We start from the raw sequence: 24,330 nt of genomic DNA, 5'->3' as shown, positions 1-24,330 counted from the left end.
CCACTATCACTTTCTAACCAGACTCCCACCGCTCTTCGCAAAGCATACATCTCACAGACAGCACATTGCATAAATTCGTTTACATCAAAACTCTTAAACAAACATGGCGACCTGGCCACCATTTTTTCTTTATCGGTGCCATATGTACGCTCTCTTATCTTAAAATTAATAATTAAAATAACAGAAACCACGCAAAAATTGCACAGACGCACCAAGAAACAAAAAGCAAACAATACTACTTCAAATTCTAGTAAAATTTCTAATGTTAACACAAAATACTACTAATCTTTTCAGGAACTCTCGACAAGCCGATGATCTAATCAGTGCGCCACCAAGCGCCCTCCCTAATTATCCACACTGCTGGCCAAGACGTAAACCAGGCAGAAGCAGTAATGGCCACTCCTATAGGTAAAGATGACTTCAGTGGGAGCCTGGCACAGAGTTGGAGATACCAGGCAGAAGCAATAATGGCAACTTCTGTAGGTAAAGATGACCTTGCTACTGCTGCTGCAGTAAACAAGGTCGAAACTAGTCTGGGTAGTGGCCAATCCCTTAATGCATAACAGTATACGTATCCACAAGGAGATGTGTTTTGCTTTATGGGAGATACTGGGATAGGAGTGTTGGTATCTTGCTCCACCTTTGCTACGAGTTGCCTGGTGTTGCACTACTTACTGGATAAGATAGTACAACACTATATTCAGTCCTGAAGATATTTTCAGATGCAAACTTTGTTTGCTCTCACTGGGATAAAGGATTCAACTAAATTTATCATGTTATGGCCTTGAAGGACTTGAATAGATACATAAATGAGCAGGTAAGCGGAACTGTCAGTTCAATGTTGCAATGTGTAAGGTTTTGAAATTTGGTAAGCAATGATGGGATGCAAAGTACGAGGGTGGTCTGAAAAGTTCTCGGCCTAGGAAAACAAAAAACGAATTTATAATTTCAAAATTATTTTTATTTTTCAACATAATCTCCCTTAAGACTAATACATTTATTCCAGCGATGGTCCAGTGCCATTATTCCGTCCTTGTAGTGGTTCCCATTAAGATCTGCAAAATATCCCTCTACAGCTGCAATCACCTCTTGATTCGAAGGAAAATGCTGAGCGATGAGGAAGAGTTTTAGTTTTGGGAAGAGATAGAAGTCAGAGGGAGCCAAATCTGGGGAATAGGGTGGATATTCAAACAATTCATAGTGCATATCCCTTAGTTTTTCTCCCATTGCCAAAACCCCGTTGTGGGCAGTGCATTGTCTGATGAAAGTTGATTTTTTCTTCTACAAACTGGGTGTTTTCTCACGAATTTTTTCATCTAGTCTGGTTAAAAGATCGGAATAATATTCTCTAGTTATTATTTTACCCTTTTCAAGATAATTAATAAACAAAATGCCTTTTAGCATCCCAAAAGACTGATGCTATGCCCTTGTCTTCTTTGGTGCTGAACAGCCAGCTTCTGTCCACTGTTTTGACTGCTGTTTGGTTTCTGGTGTGTAATGGTGAATCCAATTCTCATCCATAGTAATAAATCGATGCACACAATTAGTTTTATTCTTCTTAAAACACTCCAAGCACTATTCAGAGATTTTCATGCAAGTTCATTTTTGATCTGCTGTGAGCAGGCGCAGCACCCATCTTGTGCGAAGCTTTTTCATTTGCAATTCTTCATGCAAAATATATCCTACACATTTTTGAAATGCCTATAGTCCCACCAATTTCATGCCCTTTGACTCGCTGGTCATCCAATGCCTTATCGTGCACTTGATCATTTCTAGTGTTGTTACACTTTTTTTTTTTTTTTTTTTGGAAGTCCTTTGTAAACGATGTCGGCTACTGCTATTTCTAAGCCACCATTATTATTAACCTATATATATATATTCCTCTTATTCTCACTATTCAATCTTACTATTGCGTACCTAGTTTATCTACCTTTCGCACTACGAGTTTTATGATTATGGATACTAGAAAATTTATTTGATAGGACTACGCCACCAATATCTATTAATTGGCATGAAACTCAGTGATATGGCCGGTTGATTTCTCTCTCTCTTTCTCAAACACAAATTTCTTTAGTAAAACTTTACACAAACAGTCGTGGTCTATTTGCACTTAACTATACGCTTTGGCTATCTTACTTGGCTTCCCGCTCCTAAGTTCGCTTTTATTTAGTTATTTAGGAACAGTGCATTGTAAAATAAACAATCAGGCAGCACTCTATTGACATATAATTAAAACACATTTATTTACAATAAAAACAAAGTACATTAAATAAGCGATAGGGAGGTTACTCTCTCTCTCTCTCTCTCTATCTATCCTATGCTTTTGGTATAAAGAAACAAACTTTCCGTTTTCAATATTAAATAAATGTACATTATAATTCTTCTGTTACTTCTCTGCTTAAGAATATCAAATTGCCAAGACTAATTTACTCATAAAGAGATTAGCTTGCTTTGGCAAGTTATCTTACAATTTATATTCCAGTTAACAACAAATCAGAGGACTCTTTTATAGATATTTCTTATTACTATTTATTATCAGTCCATCTATGACATATCTCTTAGATTACAAAAAGAATGTACATGAAAGGATGTAACACACACACTTACAGAGGCTCTTTGTCACGACACCTTCCAAAAGTCTTGCATCAAAGTCTCTATGGTTTTTCTTTGATCTCAGGCCTTAGGTTTCCATCCAGAGAGTCTTGTTTCGGGGGGGGGGGAGGCTTTGTCGGATTGTTGGTGGGTCTTGGACTGCAATCTTCTTGGTACTCAAAGGCTCAGGCAAGGTTTCAGCATTCAGGCTTGAAGATCGTTCTGCGATCTTCAGGCCTGAATGCGGCTTTTGGCTTCGGTTGACTTCCCGCAGCACTAGGACATCCAACCGACACTTGGCATCGGCTGTTCTCCCAATTTTTCCTCTTGCGTGGGTTCACCATAAAGTCTGGTCCTCTGGGTCCAACTGCTTCTGGTTCTCTGACGACTGCCTTTGGTAACAGCGCTTTGCCTCTCCTCTCTCGGTAACTAGACTTCGGCTCTCCTCTCTTAGGTAACAGGACCTCGCCTCTGCTCTGTCGGCAACTGGATCTTGCCTCCCTTTGCTTCGGTAACTGGACCTGGATTCTCCTCTGTCGGCAACTGGACCTCGCCTCCCCTCTCAATGTTCGGCACAGTCCTCTTTTATTTTTGCCTTCTCAGGAATTGCACCAAGGGTTGTAAACCCTGAAGAAATCGGCAGTTCTCCTTGATCTTTTTTGTTAAGGCTGGCCTGTTCTTTCTTCTCCTCCATGCACACTTTTTTCCTTGTCTTGTTGGGTAGTGGAAACTTCTCTGAAACTAGCTGATCTCTTTGATACTAACTTTGAAGGTGTTCATGCACAGAGCTCACAAACAATTTTCTCACACACTTAATCGTAAACAACTTTCTTGTGCTCTTATACATAGCTATTATACAAAGTTCCGATGCCAAAGCATTGCTTTTGTTTTTGACATTCTAGAAACTTTAATTAAAACAGTAAATACAATCAATTCCCATAGGGTTATTTACAGTAATATTTAGCTTAAAACATACAGAGATAAACAAGGTTATTTTTGTAACATTCTCACGAGACTTGACCTCTGTAAAAATCCATGTAAAGCACTTTGGCATTTCTAAGCTACATCGAGTTTTACACCTTCACGTGAATTATCTTCAAGACTGGTACAACCACATTTAACCTTGGCAGCCCATTTCTTAATTGTTGAAAATGAATGAGATGAGTGCCCATAAACTTTTATGAACTTCGAATGAATTTCTTTTGGCATTAAACCTTCTTTTACAAAGAATTTTATAACAGCACAATACTCAATTTTATCCATTTCAAGGGATACAGATAACACTTTTCCTTCAGACAGCTGTATAAAACAAACTACTTAATAGAATGACTTGCAGTTTCACATGGATGCTTATGACAGATGCACCAACTTAGAAAAAAAAAATGTTGCCATCTATGGTCGAGGCCGAGAACTTTTCAGACCACCCGTGTATACACTTGGTGAGGAAACTTTAAAGGAAGTAGAGGAAATAAGAATTCAGGGAGTGATAGTGGACAAGGATATGAAATTCAGGGGCCATATTGCACAAGTTGTGAAGACATCACATTGGATAATGGCAAAGAGGACCCTGATAAGCAGAAATAAAGAGGTTGTGATGCCTTTGAATAAGGCCTTGATCAGGGCGCTTATGGCTATTTTGCACAGATCTGGGCGGTTTTTATGGTGATTAGGATATGTTGGAAAGGGTCCAAGTGAAGATTCACAAAGGTGGTTGGTGGTCTGTGGTGTTTGGAATGTGGAGTTTGAGGACATGATTATGACATAGAAGCTAGTCTGGAGTTGTTATCAGAAGATTACTGGAAATGTATAAAGATGTTGTGAGCAGAACAGTGAAGGGTAGTTTCTTTGCACGGAGAGTGGTTGGTGAGTGGAATACATTTCCTGAGTGTGTTGTGAATGTAAACGCATTGAATCAACTTAAAGCATAGTGTTGGATGTGCATTGTGTGCAGTAGTGTGTACCTCCTGCAATGAGTCTCTGACTCACTCCATGGAAGTCAGAAGTTAATAATGATAATGAAAGAATTCCTTATGATTTTCTTTGGATCTCATGGCCAGTCTCTTCTCATATTCCAGTTTTGCCTTCCTTATCATGCTAATCACCCTGTCCTGAGTCTTATATTCTTTATGCATCTGCTCTCCATCCTTCTCCTTATGTGTGTTCTGTAATCTCTTTTTTCACCTGAAGTTCCTGTTTGATATTGTCATCCACTTTACAACTAGCAGTATACAAATTTCTATTGCTGCTAATAAATAATCCTTCATTAGTTCCCAATATATTTGATACGCTTGTATGTCTATTCATCTTCTAAGTCAAAATCACATGGTCACACTCTAGTGCAGAGCTTCTTAATTTTTTTTTCCCACTTGCAACCCATTTTTGCATGAGAAATTTTTATCCCATCCTGTGTATATTAGGTATAAAAAATAGGTATACAAATCAAACATTTAGCTGCTGTAATAAATTTGGCATGATAATCAACGATAAAAAGACAGGCTGTTAAAATAGGAAGGAACATTGAAATCATTAACCTCATCTTGAATGGAAAATCTACATAACAAGTAAAATATTTCAGTTATTTAGGCACAATTTTTTAGTGAAGTTGGTAAATTAAATATGGAAATAAGTTGGTACGGTAGGAAGTCCACTGGATAGATTTATATGAAATAAGAGAGAAATTAGTAAGAACACTAAAATAGCTATATACAAAACATTGTTCAAACCAATTTTAACTTATAGATCTCTGAGTTAGAAATAAAACACTTAATAAAAAACTGGAGGCCACAGATATGAGAGTTCTGAGAAAGATTAAGGGAGCGAACAGATGGCATCAATAGCAGAATCATATCGAAAATGAGGATATTAGGAAGAAACATGACATTGTTAGCATTAGGAATATTGTGTGAGCATCTCAGATGGCATGGTCACTTATACAGAGTGGGTGAGGATAGATTACCAGAAACATTTTTTTTTTTTTTTGCTAGGATTGCTGTAAAAAAAGAAATATAGAAATGCCATATAAGATTGATGTATAAGAGCTGACATTGTTGGAATCCTGATAGATAACAGATTACTTTATTATGACAACTCCAAGGACTTATCTTGAGAGGGCACTCCACTCTGTGCAACCCAATGTCTGCACCACTACTCATCCTCTATCCACTCATAATGTTACTGTCAACATTTTATGTCATAATTACATGCAGTGCCATCTATCACCACCACAAATAGTAATTTTTGTCTATAAATATATGATCTCCAATGAAGACAGGGAGCAGGATTTTTTTTATTCAGGACTGATTTTCCTGTATGCACAGGATAAAAAAACAAGTTTCCTGAATAAAAAAAATCCTGCTCCCTGTCTTCATTGGAGATCAGCTAATTCAACTTCATATGATAAAGTCCATATAAAGATTCCTCTCATCATGATGAGATTTGAACCCAGGTCTTTTACAATCAGTGGGTACAGTGTCCTGTTGCTCTTCTAATTGTGCTGTGAATATTTTTATTTGGAGGAAAATGGTGTAAACCTTTCATGTAGTACTATCATAATTCCTGTACATCCCTTTCAGGGTTTGTACAAGAATTTGATTATGATGATATTTTGCTGGATTTTGCAAAGATATCTGACAGATTACTTTCTGGAAATCTTTTATATAACTGATCAAGTGGGAATGAATGTTAAGTTAGTGACATCGATAGGGGTGGCTAATAGATATCCTAGAGTAGTATAGTATTAAGAAGAAGACAGATAGTGTGGTGCCACAAGTACTGTACTTAAGGTAATGCTGTTTGATTTGTGCATTAATGATATTGGTAATGATTTGTGGGGGGAGGGGAGAGAATTGTGTTTTTTGATGGAAATGCTAAGTTGGAGAGGATAATAGTAAATGAAACTACTTCAGAAATCCTGTAGGAAGATTTCACTAGTTGGTACTGTAGTTATGTGGTCATTTCAGTATGGCAAAGTGTGTAATGTTAATGCTTAGAAGTAATTACAAACTGTGCATTACATAAATAGGACTGCACTTCAAGAAAGTGAGATGGCTGGGGATATAAGCATGCTGGTTGACAAGTTGTCATTTCAGGCAACATGTTTCAAAAGAGAGCAAAAGCAATATGTTTGTGGAATGCTCGCTAATAGGATTAATAACTTTTGCACATCACAAGATTTGGACATCATCGAAAAATATTTATTTCTCTCTATATAATTCCTTCAACATTTATATACTTGCCCTATCATTTTATCAGTCCTTCAAAACCAGCATCATAGAATTCTTTTCTTCTGTTGTCTTAGTGTCAACTCTGCACCTTATTTTCAACCTCCTGATCATCAACAAAATGTCTGTTACCAAGGTTTAGTTTCAACATGCAAAACACATGAAAGTATCTTGGGAAAGTCAGGGATGTAAGCTGGATATTAAAGGAGTTTGCACTGAACTTCTTGAATTTCTCCAAGGTTCCTGTATCTGTGCATGGTTTTGCATTATCATGCAGAAACAATACTCCTTTTGTCAGCAGGCCTGTACATTTTCAGCATATTGCATTCTGAAGCTTCAATAAAATTTCACAGTATGGTGGTAATTTTTTCACCATCCTTCTGAAAATGGGCAACAGTACTCTCTGGGAATCCCAAAATGAACTATGCATAAGCTTTCTCACTTATGGTATAACCTGGAACTTCTTGCTTGCCAGTGAAGTAGGATGTCTTCATTTCATTGAAGCATACTTTGATTCATTTCAGTAGGTGGTGAACCCACAATTCATCCACTATAACAGTCCTGCTTAATATGATTTTAATATTCTCCAGTTGTATACTGTTTAAGCATAGTTGGTATTTTAGATGACTGAAAGCAACTATATAACATGCACAGGTGCATCTACTACGTGTATCATCATCATCCTAGGCTATCAGTTCCCAACTGGTGGTAAGCATACCCGGGGGGAAACGTGCTGAGCTGTTTAGGGGTACACGAAACATAATCAGTAATGGCAGAAAAACAAGTCAACTAAACAAAAATGCAAAATGTTATTTATGGAACAATAAATGTTAAGTTTGAATCACCACTAATGGAGACACTTCAAAACTAGCTCACATTAGCGAATGATGATTGGTGAGGGTGTGGCTACGCCCCCCCCCCCCCAAACCACTCTTCTACCATTCATTATGCACAGTTCATGCGTCACTTTTGTAACCCATCCTCCTTTTCAGAATAGTCGTGTGCTACTAAGAAATGACCTTTGCGATAACGAACCTTCCACTGACTTCCATTTGCGACTTTTCTATAACTTCTCCAAAAATATAAATACATCTGTAGCCCGACTGTTTGATCAGTTCAGTTATTGACTGAGTATCAGTAAGTGTGTTGTCTTTAATTGTGATTCTTTCCAAGTAGTTTTTTTATTTAATGTTTAACTTAGTTTCAGTTATTATTGAACACTTGTCCACAGCTACGAGTACACCCACATGGGAGATAGTACAAAGGTGCGTGCCTCAGATACTACACAGAAGAAAAGGAAATATTGTGAAGAGTACATTAAATGTAGGTTTTCATTTGTAGGGGGGATGATGACTGTCCTAACCATCTGTGTGTGTGTGGAAGTATTATCCAACAGTTGCATGAAATCTTCTTTACTCATGCAACATTTAGAAACTAAACATCCTATGCATAAAAACAAAGAAATACATTATTTTTCACTATTTTACATTAAGATAGGCACTGAACAAAAGCGTCAGTATTTAAAAACCAAGGGGTTTTTAATGCAATTTATAGAAATGGGTTTAAAAGGGGTACACAGGTGGAAAAAGGTTGGGAACCACTGTCCTAGACTATGCCGATATCCAAAGATGTATACTGAAAACTATTCACTTCCAGATCATCCATGCTATTTTTTGATTATCTGTAACATAATAAGATACAAACAATCATTTGTAATTTATTGACTTTTTTCCTATAATAAATATCACTTATTGAAGGGATTTTTATGTGATATGTGCAGAACAAATTTTTCAGTATTCGACATTTTTTATCTTTTGAAATTGAGTAAGGTGAGAACTAGATTGATTATGTAGAGAATGATAATGGGTTGCTAGAAGAAGATGAGTGCATTTTCACTGAATAGTTTAAATAGAATCAGTAAATGCATTGTTATAATTAGTATAGGACTCTGGAATGAATCCTTTAACTCAATGCAGATAATAAAATAATAATTATTATTATTATTGGGATAGTTAGTATAAAGCATCAAAATAGGGGTGGGACTAACGGGATTCTGCATTTCATGTATACTAAGGCCAGGAGTATTAGGAACAAGAAGGAAGAATTTTTGGCATTGGTTGGCTCTTCCAGGCCACAGGTTATTGGCATTAGTGAAACATGGCTGACAAAAGATGATATAGTCAGTGGGATTCAATGTGAGGGCATTTTAGTGTGTTCAGGAGGGACAGGGAGAATAAAATGGGGGGAGGAGTGTTATTGATGATAGCTGATGAACTGCAGCCAAGGAGAATAGAAGTGGAACTGCAGGATAGAGAAAAGAGCACATTTGAGGCTATTTGGTGTGAGATTGAAACTAGCAGAACAAAATATACAGTTGGGTGCTGCTATAGACCAGGTGATGGAAAATATGGTGGAGATAGTAGCAATGAGTGGAAGGAGGGTAATTATTATGGGGGATTTCAACTATGGTAACATTGATTGGAAGGAGGAGAAGACAGATGGGAGGAAGGAATTGGATTTTATGCAGTTATTAACTGATAACTATCTACGACAGCATGTAATGGAAAATACCAGGGGGTCAGAGAGTGCTTGACCTAGTAATTGCATCTGAGAATTTGGTTGTAACAAATATGACCACGTTGCCACCAATTGGTGAGAGAGTGATCATAAGGTCTTGACTTGGGAGGTGGCTAAAGGTGTGGAACTCACAATTAAGACAGGGTACATGTGGAATTACTGGGCTGGTGAGTATGACAAGCTTAGGAGTTTGCTTGGTTCGGTGCCATGGCATGTAAAGCAAGCGCTGGATGTTGATAGTGCATGGGAGGTGGTTAAGGAGTGTTTGCAGGATACAATGGCTGACTGTATATCTAAAGTCCGAATAGTAAATCAAGTAGGGGTTAAATGGATGAATAACACCATTAAGCTTGAGCTGCAAAAAAAGAAACAACTAACTGTGGAGGGAATTTAAGGAGAAAGGCGATCTGCAGGCACATGAACTGTATAAAGCGCAGGTGAGAAGGGTAACGAGTCTGGTAAGAAAAGCAAAAGCAGATTATGAAAGAAAATTAGCCATGCAGGCTAATTTTCTTCATAATCTTCCAAGAGAATCCCAAACAGGTTTTTTGATATATTGCAAGTAAAAGAAAAAATGTATATGGCAGAATGATTTTAAAGAATGCAGATGGTAGGGAGGTAACCGAATCAGTTGATATAGTTGAATTACTGAGTGAGCACGTTGCAATAGTATATCATCCAGGTGGTGACATTGAAAGAATGAAGGAACCATTAGTTTATACGGGAAAGGTGGTGAATGAAGTGGAGGTGAATAGTCTATTACAAAACCTCAGTGTCAATACATCTGTGGGATTGGATGGTATACCAGCTCGTGCCGTACATGAAGTGGCTAAAGAGTTGTCAGTGCCCCTGACCATTTTGTTTAATTTGAGTCTCGGGTCTGGGTTAGTTCTGAGGGGGTGGAAAGAGGGGGAAATAGTTCCACTGGATGAAAGAAGTTCCAAGACTGCTGTTGTAAATTACCAACCAATCAGCATATCAGGAATCTTTGTCAAGGTCTTGGAGAAAATAGTCAAGAGGAGAATACAAGAATGGATGGATTAAAATGGGATACTGTATGGGGGACAGCATGGTTTTGTGAAGGGTAGATCATGCTTCAGTAACTTGCTCATGTTTTATAACACAGTGATGGCTGAACTGGATAAGGAAGGTCTTTGACAGGATATCACATGGAATTCTAATCAGTAAACTGCAGCATGTGGGAATGGATTCAGGGTTGGTGAGATGGATAGGAGGAGAAGGTGGTTGATGGAGAGATATCAGAAAGTGGTTTATTCAGGAGTGGAGTCCAAAAGACTGCTTGTAACTAGTGGTGTGCCACAGGGTTCTGTTCTTGGACCACTACTTTTCAATTTGTTCATTAATGATATAGGAAAGAATCTGAGAGGAACTGTTCATTTGTTTGCTGATGATACAAAGTTGGGTGGAGAAATAGTGAATGCACAGGATGTCGAAATTTTGCAGGATGATTTGGATAGTTTGGAGGGCTGGGCTAAGGAGAACGGATGTCAATTTAATGTGGCAAAATGTAAGGTTATGCATTTGGGGTGAAAAGATTAGCAGCAGTATACCACATTGGTGGGACTGTACTCCAGGAGATTGATGAGGCCAGGGATTTGGGAGTGTTGGTGGATAGGGAGTTGAAGTTTAGGGGGCACATAGCCACTTTTGCAAAATCAGCTCATCAAATCACTTGGTTGCTGACAAATACTTTGATGAGTAGAGACAAACAGGTTATTGTTCCTCTGTATTGAGCCTTGATAAGACCCCACCTAGACTACTGTGCCCAAATTTGGGCACAGTAGTCTAGGTGGGGTCTTATCAAGGTCTAGGTGAGTTCAAAGTATGAAGGCAAAGTATGATAGATACTGTGTGAATGTTGAATAGCTGTTCTTGACATGATATTAGGGCCTCCCTTGATGAATCTAAGCACTCCTTGAAGTTGCCCGTACTACTACTACTACTACTAATAATAATAATATTATTAAGAGAGACCTCCATGGAGTCAAGGACTCATTGAGGGAGGCCACATACTGCATGCTCCAGCTATCATACTTATTCTTGAATTCATTCGCACTGCTTGCACGCACAACATCCAATCGCAATCTATTCCAATCACGCATCACCCTATGAGAGAAAAATCTAGCCCTCACCCCCCTTCTTATCTACATTCCTTCTCAGCTTCCAAGAATAATCCCCCCTTGTTCTTTCCCCACTCTCCATAAATTGAAAAATTCCATCAACCGAAATCCTGTCTAACCCTTTCAGAAGTTTGTAAGTCTAAGTCATATCAACCCTCTTTCTCCTGTTTGCTAGCATCTGCAGTCTACAAATTCTCAATCTGTCTTCATAATCAGTTCCATAATCCTGATATCATTTTTAACACTTTCCTTTGCAATCTCTCCAATATATCAAAATCGCAACGGAAAGCAGGAGACCATACTTATGTGCGATAGTCGAAGTGAAATCTTATCAATGCCTTGCAAAGAGACATCCCTATATTTTACTTGTGAAAGTTCGTTTCAGCATTGCAATTATTGCAATCTTTGTTACATGGCCCCTCAACTTCGTATGTACTAAAGCTCCAAGATCCCTAGCCTCATTAGTTTCTTCAAGCATAATCCCACCAATCTAATACAACATTGGATATCTAATCATGCCCAAGTAGATGACTCTACATTTACTTACATTGAACTGACATCCATTTTCCCATGCCCATAATTCCAGCCTGTTCAAATCATTCTGCAAGTACTGCATATCAGAAGCATTCCTGATTATTACCCTACATATATTTGCATTATCAGCAATTAATTGTATGTCACCTGTCAAATCCTTCACAATATTATTAATGTATAGATTGAATAACAGTGAACCAAGCACTGATCCTTGCAGTACATCACTGGTTATCTTAAATCTTGCAGACTCTCATCCCCCCCCCCATATATATAGTTCGCCCACCGATTAGAGATCCTTCGATACTTCTGCACATCTCAGAAAAAGGAGAATCCATTCCGATAATAGGGTAATCAGTCCGTATTGTGGGATGAGTTGTTTATTATTACTGGTCGGAAAATTAACTTCTCTTTTATGATTGTTGTAGTTAACTATGTTGTTTGTATAACAGTTGGAAAATTTTACCTATAAAGCACGTGATTTCGCGTCTTGGCGACCAATTCAGACGTCCTTCATTTCTTTCTCCCCTTCAGCATGAATCGACAATTCTTGGAAAGACACGAAGCAGAGACCTACAAATGGTGGGCGAACTATACCACTTTTTGATATCTGTCAGTCAGCCATCCTCTTATCTTTCTGTACTAATGGGTAGAGTTATTATTTCATATTCATTCTTTCTTTTACTTGCAGCATATTGATAGATTTCTTGTGTTTTGTTTTTAGCATGCAGAGCCAGTTTTCATTTCATACTCAGACTTAGCTTTCTGTACAACAATCAGTGGCGCACCTTTCTGTACAACATTTTTCCAAAAATGTTTTCAAAATTTTCCAAAAATCGTTTCCTAATTAACATGTTTTTTGTTATTTATATTGTGTTGTGTCTTCTATTTCTATACTACTTATGAATTAGCCATCACATAAGGTGGGAATACCCTACTATAGCTCTCGGGAATCACGGCCACTGTTGAATGCGAGGCGAACGAAGTATTACTCCGTCGGACCGAGCGCTACTTCGTTTGCCCGAGCCGGGCCAAAGGAGATCATGGGTATCATGTATTGGCGATCACTGCAGATGTACAGTCATAGCTCGTATGCAATGCATAGTGTGTATTCTCAAATCGTATACTTAACTCACCCCCCCCCCCCAAGATTAAATCCAGAGTGCACCACTGACAACAATTGTAACTATTCTAGCCTGCTGCTTATAATTTTCATAATGAACATCATCCTTATGCACATGGTATTCCTTCCACATCATCCTTTCCTTACAGAATCTTGCTTAATAAGATTATTCATCCATTTGACTCTTACCCTATTTATTCTTTGAACTTTTGGGACACGCTCTGATATCGCATCATTTAAGTATTGTTTAAATACTTAAATGATGCACTGTCGATATTCTTCCCATCCATCAACCGATCCCATTCCACTAAACTCAGTATACTTTTCAGTTGGTCATAATTTCCTGCTTTGTAATTCAGCATGTAACCTTTTCTGAATGGAACATTCATAAACTTATTGATCATGCGGTACTCACTTCCCCAAGTGAGTACCGCATGATCAATGTCACCAACCAGAGGCAGAATAGTTACATCTTTATCTGAAATGTCCTCTGACACTATAATCAAATCTAACACTCTTTGACCTTGAGTTCCTTCTGTCACATGCTTCTGAGGAAGTTGTCCTGCAACAGCTCAATAAATGCATTTTCATTCTTCTCATGAGATTGTATTGCTACCCAATCACTATTTGGATAATTAAAGTTTCCCATTATGATTACTCTTTTTGTGCCCGTCTTGTCTATTTGGTGATGCATTTCTTCATCACTAGCAACTGATCCACCAAGTCTGTAACAACACCCCCACTATGTAATTGATCTAGTTAGATTCCATCTCGCACAAAATGGCTTCAAGCTCACTGCCACATGAAATGCTGGTAGTAGTACTACAATCATAGGTCTCAACTCTATCTGGATTCAAGTCATCCGATATCATTAGCAGCAATCCCCCCCTTCCTCCCCTATCCTTCCTAAAATTAGTGAACCCTTTACACTCTATACCAGTCAGTATGTCTGATTCTGATCGCCAGGCCTCACTGTTGCCTACAATCTGAGGTCTCAACATATTGACTAAGGCAACAAACTCTACCCCTTTGTTTCTTTTACTGCTAGCATTCGTGTACAGACATAATCATCTACCTGTCTGTTATTTTGTATACTCTTGTCTGCAGTCTACTTGATAGAGTTGGACAACTTGCAGATCTCTATTTTTCTCTAGTGTCTTATACATATAGACATCTTTGCACATGTTTGATGAGTCCGAACCGGATGAACACAAAGTCGAAATAATAGTAAGTATAATATACTTTATGTAAAATAACAAAATCCTGAATTTCAATAATAATGTTGACAAATATTGGAAAATATTTTATACTTTTGTTTACAGTTTTTTCATTATTATTATTATTTGCAGATTGCTCTATGTTGCCATAGATTCTTATGATGAAGATGTGGGACCAGTTCATAATTATCGTCCACTGGTGGCTGTATTCTTCATAGTTTACATTATTATTATTGCCTTCTTCATGGTGAACATCTTTGTTGGTTTTGTGATTGTTACTTTCCAAAATGAAGGCGAACAAGAGTACAAAAACTGTGAACTGGATAAAAATCAGGTTGATATATAAAATTGATTTTAGCTTTACTCAAAACCATTGATTTTTAAAACATGATCTTTTGAATGATTATTTCATTCTTCCTTTAGCACAGTAGTAGAAATAATAAAATATGATATATAGGATAATTATGGTATGGTGCAAAAAAAAAAGTACTGAACTTTGATACCCCTCCCTTTTCAGTACGTGCACTGTGAGATATGCCGCTCAGTTGCATGCACTTTAATAGAAGAGTTGACATTCGTGTATTCAAACAGGATGCAGAAACCTGTCACACATAACATGGTTCTATAGCCTATAATAATGTAATGTAATGGCATAGACTGTACACCTATGTGTACAGTCTATGCCATTACATTTAGCTGTAGCAGCAGTGTTTACTTTGTAATACTCAAAATAGCTTGGACCATTTTGTGTAGTTTGTTTGGTATTCAAGGAGACCATGAACTGCTAATACAAATAAGAATCATAGGTGTGTTCTGGAGCAAGTGTTAGTCTCTGAAATGCAGTCAATGCCAAACAGTGGTAAAACTTGGAATATCGAGGCAGTCACTACAGAGAATCCTTAAGGAGTTGGGTGCTTTTTTGTATGTCATTCAGGTGGGTTAATGATTAACAGCAATGGATTATGCTGCACTGCAAGAATACTGTGCATGCCTACTGGCTGATGTCTATGAAGATCTGCACTCCGTAATGTCTGGTTCTCGGATGAAGTGCATTTCCATCTATGCAGTCATGTGAACTGACGAACCTACAGGTTTTCTTGGTTTCTCTAGACCTGAATTTGTTCAAGAGAAACCTCTTCACAGCAAGATCACTGCATGGTGTGTGGTTTCTGTCCATGGCATAATTGGGCTCTACTTCATTGCAGAGGGTAGTGTAACCATGACCTTGAATAGCAAATGCTACATCGAGAATGTGTTGGTTCTCTTCACCTATGATTTGCATAGGATGTGTCATGCAAAAAACATTCCATTTCATGCATGAGTATTCAAACAAGATGCAGAAACCTGTCACAGATAACATGGTTCTAGAGCCTATTTATCAGAACACCTCATTTCACGGTTCGCAGAATTCCTATACTCTTCTTGTTCTGATCTCACATCACTTGATGCCTTCATTTGGGTATGTTGACCCAAATGAAGGGTTTGGACATATTATGGTGGAATGGGTATTCCACCATGATATGTCCAGCAGATGTCCCAACCCTTGTTCTCCAAGATGACAGAGAACCTTCATAAGTCAAAGCCTGTCTTGAAAGACAAGGTACCCATTTTGAGCACGTAATCTACCATTGTTAATGCTTTATTCTCCCAAGATTCCACTAATAGTTGTGGATATACATATCATGTGTAAACATATATTTCTTTGTTAATAAACCTGTTTACTCCATGACACATATTGTTGTAGTTATTCAGCACTGTTTTCTTTTGTGCCATACTATATGAACCATCTGAGTAGTTGAAAAAAAAAAAAAAAAAACTATTTATAAAACTGTAAATGACATAATAAAAATGAAATTTATGTCATTGGAATGAGGTAAAAATTTACTTACTCTAGTGGGGTTTGGTGAAGTTTTTATTTCATGATTTTTTTCTTAATTAGCAATGGAAGTTGTCATTTGATTCAGTGGTTAAATGTGAATGATGATGAAAGAAGTTTATTCTTTTCTTTCCCAATAGTTTTTCTTTATGTGTTTGGTGTTCTTGGTTCTTTTTCTCATCACCAAAACAAATGATTGAATTTTTTAATCTATATTGAAAGTCTGTTGTAACAGAATTCTTTGCATAGCACTTTTTCATTTGATGCAATGCACTTTAAAATTTGATGCTTACAGAAGGAAGGGTTAACATGTTTTCCCCAAAGTCATCTATACTGTTAGCATCTATAGATAGCATATACAGTTGATGTTGTTATTATTACACCTACATGGAGTTCAAAGACTCATAATGGCAGGTCTTGCTCAGTAATTAATATATGTCTTATTTATCCTTACTTATTCTGGCAATCATGCATCACTGAACTAGCACTCTTCATAAAGAAAGCCACTGCTGTCTTTATTGTATCTTTACATAACTTCCAGGGATTTCTCATTATCCCACTTTTACTATCTCTTCTATGTATAATCCCTTTTATATTAATCCTGAAAAAATTCTATCTCTGCTGAACTCAGCAATTTGCATTTTTCCTCAACTCTTTCCACAGAATTCAGAATTTCAGATTTTTGCCTTAGTTATCTATCTTTAAACAATCTCCTGTGTTCCCACATAGCATTGGAAACTAGGTAACCAAATTTAAGTATATTTGTCCATGTGTAGTCTGACCACTGCTTTCTATAGTGGCACAACCAACTCCTTATCTCAACTTCTTAGTGTTCTCCTTATAAGAACAATAATGTGCCAGGTAGCTTATACAACGTATCCCTCTAAACTCTATGCCACTGTTGACCGGTGGCAGCTTGTGTCTTGAAATTGTGGGTGTGTTGCAACTTTCGAAATATACATACACACTGTAAGTTCAGTGTATATGTGTTTGGAAAATATCAAAATTATGGTAAAAATTAAAAAAAAATTAAACATGAAAACATATCGTTTATTATTGATAAAATTATACAGTTTGGTATAATTCAAAATTACTTAAAAATAAAATCCATTCCTTTGATTGTAATTAAAGGAATGGATTTACAATTTTTGGACATTAGAATTAAATTTTTTAATTGTAATGTCCAAATATTTTAAAGAGACGGAGTAAACACAATAAGCACTATGAACACTCTACTACTGGTGCAAACTGCATATAAACAGTGGAACTGCATGACGGACAGTGCCACATTACGTTAATAGCTCGCATCTCACTATGACTTGCATATGCTTGCATGTATAGCAATATGACACTGTGGTAAACACAGTGCTGCTAACGTCCTTCGCCCTCCTAAGTGCTACAAGATGGATTTTTATTATTTTTTATACAAAATAAGAGAATTGTATAGGATTGTTGATGATAAAATTAAATATTACAAATAAATATAAATAAATTAATAAATATATTTATATATCGGGAAAAATTGGTGGTGCTGCAGTTCCACAGTGCCTATGCATGAGCCTCCCCTGCTGTTGACCATCACCCCCACATTCTAAATATCCACTTCTGGAAGCACATTTCCCTCAACAGAGTACACAATCCTAACTCCTTGACATTCCAGAGTACAACCAAATGAAGGTGAATAACTGTCTCAGGACTCTAGAATATTGAGTATATGAGACAGACTGGAGGAATGTGGTCTTCAGAGCTTGGTGGATACAAAAAGAATAGGTGATATGATTGAGTTGTATAAATTGGTGAGAAGAGTGTATCAGATGGATACAGGGGAGTTATCACATAGATAATGGTGATGCAAGAATGAGAGGTCATCCCTGGAAACTACAAATATTATATGAGTAAGGAAGTCGAAAGGAGATTATTTTGCATGGCAGGTGGTGAATGAGCGGGATGCATGACAGAGTAAGTAGTCAGTATTTCAGCATTGAATATATTCTAGGTTGGTTTGTTTGGTTTATGATTTATTGGTACAAGAACTTGGATATCATGCAGGGACCAATCTCCTATTCATCTAACCAATCTATTATCCATTGCCATCTTCCTCACTTTGTACAATATCTTGGTATGTAGTAGTCTATCAAATGCTTTTGCAAATCCAAGAATATTACCATATATGAGTATCCTTTATCCCCAACACATTTATCACTTAATCATAAAATGCAAGTACGTTTATTTTATTTATTATACACACATATTCACTATATTCAAGATTATAGTAATTTTATTACTGCAAATATTTCAACCAGAATCTAACTGGTCATCATCAGTGCATGCATATTCACAAAGTGAAACTACAGCGAAATATGGTTAAACCAATGAGGATAGGGAGGGGGGGGGGGTAGGCTGAAAAGTTTTGGTAAACACCTAGAACAAAAATGATATTAAAGCATCTGATATAACCACAAGAAAGAGCATAGCTTAAAACCCTTTAAATCTCTTGTTTCATCAAATTGTAATAATTTGTTCTTTTTCTTTTTGGATATATAAGAAGACATGTCAGAGGTTTTGAAGAAATTCAAAGACACAGAGGTGTGAACCATCATCAGTTTTTTTTTCTGCTGCAAGAAAAATCCACAGCTGAGATTCACCAAGATTTGTGTGAGACTTTAGGGGACTGTGCCCCAACATATCCAACAGTGGCCAAGTTTAAAACTGGGCATTATGAGACAACAGATGTCCCAATGTCATGAAAACTTTCCACAGTGAATCACACCTGAAAACATCAATGCAGTGCATGCCATTATCCTTGATGATAGATGCATATAGTTTGCCCACCGATTAGAGGTCCCTCGACACTTCTGCGCATGTCAGTAAAAGGAGAATCCATTCCGATAATAGGGTAATCAGTCTGTCTTCTGGGATGAGTTTGTTTATTATTACAGGTCGGAAAATTTAGTTTTTCTTTTACGAACATTGCTGTTTTTAAAGTGTAACTATTTTGCTTGTATGACAGTTGGAAAAATGTACGTAGAGTGTTATCAAAATTAAAAAAGATATAGCATAAAATAAAAATGTAACTAAGTTTATTTTTAAGAAAGTTTTCTATAAAATAAAAATAATTATACAGAAAAACAGAAATTATTTCAAATGAACTTAGATATTCTAAACTTACAGTTGAGAGAACTGAGACACTTTAATGTCCTAAACTGATAAATTATTTATGACTTCTTGTGACTCTTTTAACAAACCCATGCAAAAAAAATGTTGGAAAAAATACCATTGTCAAATTCTTTTAATCTTCAGAGTCATCTGAATCGGTGTCCGAATCGCCATCACTTTCATTTAAACTGATCACCAAAGGTTCGCATAATTCTTCGATAATTCCGTCTCTGTCCCAATATATATTTTCCAATGAGGTGACATGAGAGCAATATTTTCCCCAGTTTTGAACTGTAATATTTTCAATCGCCTGTTCTGAAAGCTTAAAAGTTTCGACATGTCAATATTCCCAGTTACGTTGCGATGGCGAATGAAACTTTTCACTTCTGCCCAAACATACTCAATGGCATTAATATCGCAATGATATGGTGGTACCCTCAAAGCTAGAAATCCACGCTCTTTGAGCATCATGTCGAATTTAAATAGTTTAGTTGTGGGCGAGTTTCTTTTGACCAAATTAAGCAATTCAATTTTTCGCATATCTGGGGAATGAGAAATGTTATTTGCAGAGAGCCAATCCATAAGAACTTGCTTCTTATTAGACCAATTTGGAAATTTGTTTAATCAAATATAGTGATATGAAGCGTTATCAATTATAACAACAACATTTTTAGGAAGGTTTGGAATCAGTTTTTCTTCTGCCCACTTTTCGAAGATCGTAGAATTCATTTGCCCATGGTAATCTCCAATAGTTGAATTGGCTTTGTATAGTAAGTTTGAATTCGGTAAAAAACCCATTTCTCCACCCGCACACAAAATTATTATGCACCGCGAGGCATTTCCAGTTTGTAGCACTCCACATCCTTCTTTAGACTGCCAACATTTTCCATAAGTTAAATTACTATCAATCCAAGTTTCATCTAGATACAAAATTGGTCTTTTCTCCTCCCTGAAACGTCTCATTGCTCTCAAATACTGCGTTCTAGATAAAACAATGTCACTTCGCTCCATGATAAGTTTCCTTTTATTCTAGGACTTTTTAAAACAAAATCCGATTTTATGAAGTATTTTCCTTAAAGTTTCTCTTTTCCAAAGAAAATTAATTTTTTCTTTAAGCACAGGAATCAATTTCGGAACAGTTGGCACTCTTTTCTTGACCACATAAAATTCGTGAATAGTCCTTCGTATAACGTCTACATCAAAATCATTCAAAGCTACGGTTTTGATGGTTTTCTTTCTCTGGCGCTTTTTTTTTTTTTTAGGAGATTTAAATTTTGGCTTACCTTCACCTGTTGATTCCCTACGAATTCTTTTAACAGTCGACCCCGATACGCCCGCAATTGCTCTTGCACGTTTTATGACTTGAGAAAGGGGAACAAGAAAATGGCCTTCTGACAATTCTTTTTCACAGAATGTCAGCACATTATTCAATATTCTTTTGCAAGAGCTACTGAAACGTTTAACAACAGAACTTGTTGACTGTACTGGATCCATCATACAAATTAATAATAAAAAAAAATGCAAAAAAACGACAACAAAAATCAAGCTAGTACTAGTACAGCGACAGACAAGAAAGCACGTGATTTCGCATGTTGGCGACCAATTCGTACATCCTTCATTTCTTTCTCTCCTTCAGCATGAATTGACTATTCTTGGCAAAATGCCAAGAAGGGATCTACAAATGGTGGGCGAATTATACCAGTCAATAACATTGCATAGACTCTGTTGGATATCCAGGGGAATGAGTTTGGTTGGCATTCAAATGTCTGAATACCAACCAAAAGAAAGAATGTGTGCTGTCATCTCAAGAGATTTTTAGTTATTTTGAGAAATCAGGTTCAAATTTTTTGGCTTATATTGTGACTTGTTGATGAATGATGACTTTATCACCATGAGACCAAACAGCAGTCAATGGAGTGGAAACACAAAGGTTCTCCATGGCCAAAGAAGTTCGAAATCCAAAAGTAAGCAGGGAAGGTTCCTGCCATTCTCTTTTGGGATATGAATGATGTAATCCTTACCAAGTACCTCAAAAAAGGTGAAACTGTTACCACAGTAGTTTATTCAACAACTCTAAAGGAATTGAAGGAGGTACTGAAGGAAAAACACCATGGGAAAACTGAGCACAGGCATGTTGCTTTTGCAGGACAACCCACTTGCTCACGATGGTCATAAAACCCAACAAACAATTCACAACTTTGACTTTCAATGTCTGCCTCACCCATCCTATTTGCCAGACCTGGTCCCATCTGACTTTTTCTTATTCCCCAATTTAAAGAAACACTTGAAAAGAACAAAATTTACCACAGATGATGAAGTCATATCTGCAGCTGAGGACCAGTTTATGCAACAAGAGAAAGACTTTTTTTCTCTGAGGGGATTGCTAATGAAGCAGCAACATTTTAACAACTTTATAACACTTTGTGGAGAATATGTAGAGTAATGTAAGTTACATGGCTCTATCTCAATTCCTTTATGGTTGATTATCACAACTTTTCAGCTGTGTGATAGTGATGGAAGAACAAGAGGTCATCTCTGGAAATTAAAGAAGAGTGTGGTTAACAAAGGTGTCAGAACAAGGTTTTTTGCCTGGAGGGTGGTGAATGAGTGGAATTCATTGCCTGACTTAGTTGTGAGCTCTTCGTCTGTAAATGAATTCAAGAAGAGATATGACAGATATTGTTTTGCTAGTTTGGGTCTCCCGCGATGAGTCTACTGACTCCATGGAGATACCCGTAATAATAATAATAATAAATAATAATATTTACAGAGCTGAGCCTTGTCAAAATGCACGCACATTGTAAAAGCTAACTCTGTTCTTCATAAATCTATGCTGGCCATAATAGAGAATCTGATCTCTGTGTGCACAGTGGGTATTCCAGTGGAGTTGCTATGGGAAGGCAACATCATTAAAAAATCAAGAAATTTTTATAAATAACTTACTTTACTAAAATAAAAAAGCATTCTATTTATATATCACTTCAATCCTTTGTTTCTAAAAGATAAACTACATAGATTTGGAAGAGGCAGACATTATTTTTACCATCTTTAACAATTTTTAACTCGACCTCATATTCTTGTTTTAAAAAATGTATACACAAAATATCTTCAACGCTGTTTTGAGTTGTCAAGAAGGAATAAACATAGATCATAAACAAAGAAACACAGATCATAGACTAATCAAGACGAGCTTCAACATGCTTGCCTTATCTGCTTTTTAGCCACACTGTGACTGTCTTGATATTTGTAACAGTTCATGGCTATTTATTTCAAATAAATAACTGCTCAAAAATTATTTCTTCATCAATTATCTAAGTGTGTGTGGTGCACACCTAGTACACTCAGAATATACATTTCTAGTTAATCCTTTCCTATTTTATTCTCTTCTGATCCTCATCATCTGCTTATTATCTTAACTGCAACTATGAATGTACAGAGTTGTCTATAATTGGAGACATTAGTTCTAGATCCATTCTTGTGCGGTGGTATTTTTTTGTAATGAAAAAACGTTTTTTTTGTGGAAGGCAGTTTTGAGTGTGGTATTGTGGCTGACATCTGTTCAATAAGCCATTTTCTTTTGGGTAGCAATGTTGATTGCTAATGTGCTTGCCATTTTTATAATGTGGAAGACATTATATTTAATAATATTACATAATTACAGTGTGCATATGTGAATATGCACATTGTAATTAACTTATTATGCCTACGTTAACATAAACATTACAGCACATCAGATTTTGACATGCTGTAACAACCCCCTAAACATTCAACAAATTTGTTAATATTTACTGTTACTTATTTTATTATATAGAACCAAATGAATGGATGCCTCATAGAAAAAACCTTGAACTTCAGAAATAAGGGACACCCCTACTTACTGTATCCCCAAGTTCAGGAGGATAAATCAGATAGGAATCAAATAGATGAATACTATCATTAAACAGGAGATGAAAAAAAAAAGATAATGTTGAGGGATAACAGGAGAAATATTATTATTATTACATGACACCTCCAGGGAGTCCAAAGACTCATCGAGAGAGGGAACCTACTCTACAACTCTGTCTCCACCACTCAATTCACCAGCAACGAACTACAACTACAATCATCATCATCATCATCATCATCTATACCAATGCCATCTACTGCCCACCAACACCACTAGTATTTTCACAAACAATCACAAACATCCATGCCCACGGTGGGATTCGAAACCGCAGCCTTTTGGCTGGAGAGTGGAGTGGATGCACTAACCACTTGGCCAACCAGGCCAGCTGATCAACAAGGCCCAGGTAAGAAAGGTGACCAGCATAGTAATGAAATGCAAAATCTCAGATTATAAGAAGTAATTAGCTGAGCAGGCCAAAGAAATCCCAAAGGGTTCTTTTACTGCATGGAAAGTAAAAGAAGAATGACTGTTATATGATAGCTTTAACAAGCACTGATGGTAACAAGGTTCAGAAGTTGATGAAATAGTTGAATCGTTATGGGAGAAAATGGAACTGATGTGATAACATAGGTTGATGAAGTGGAAGAACTTAGAATATTGCGGAATCTCAGTGCAAATACACCCATGGAATTAAATGGAATATCAGCTGGAGTACTACAAGAATGTGCATAGTAATTGGAAGTACTTCTGACTAGGCCGTTTAACCTAAATCTTAGCTCTGGTAAGGTCCCAAGACTAATAGAAAATTGTAATAGCAATCAGTATCTCAGGAGTGGCAATAAAAATATTGGAAAACTTAGTCAAAGAGGAGAATTCAGGAATTGGTAGATAAGAATAAGATTGTGATATCATGTCAGATGCCTTTGCAAAAACCAGAAAATCATCACGTAGCCATTCCCTTTATCTATCTCAACTGTCATCCTATTGTAAAAAGTTAGAAATTACAAGCTG

The 24,330-nt window shown here is 36.8% G+C and overlaps 1 protein-coding gene across 1 annotated transcript in view; it reads left to right on the top strand.

Moving 5' to 3' along the window:
* The window catches only part of LOC150110163 (muscle calcium channel subunit alpha-1-like), a 1,246,847-nt gene that overhangs the window by 669,371 nt on the left and 553,146 nt on the right, over positions 1-24,330 (top strand). The window contains exon 28 of the mRNA XM_090391329.1: positions 14,534-14,735. Coding sequence (XP_090247455.1) covers positions 14,534-14,735 — 202 coding nt within the window. The remainder of the gene's footprint in view (positions 1-14,533; positions 14,736-24,330) is intronic.

This window comes from Typopeltis vanoorti, chromosome 1, assembly GCF_054136105.1.
Source record: "Typopeltis vanoorti isolate ZY-2024b chromosome 1, IOZ_Tvanoo_1.0, whole genome shotgun sequence".
Taxonomy (NCBI): Eukaryota; Metazoa; Arthropoda; class Arachnida; order Uropygi; family Thelyphonidae; genus Typopeltis; species Typopeltis vanoorti.
This window is presented reverse-complemented; position numbering and strand designations above follow the sequence as displayed.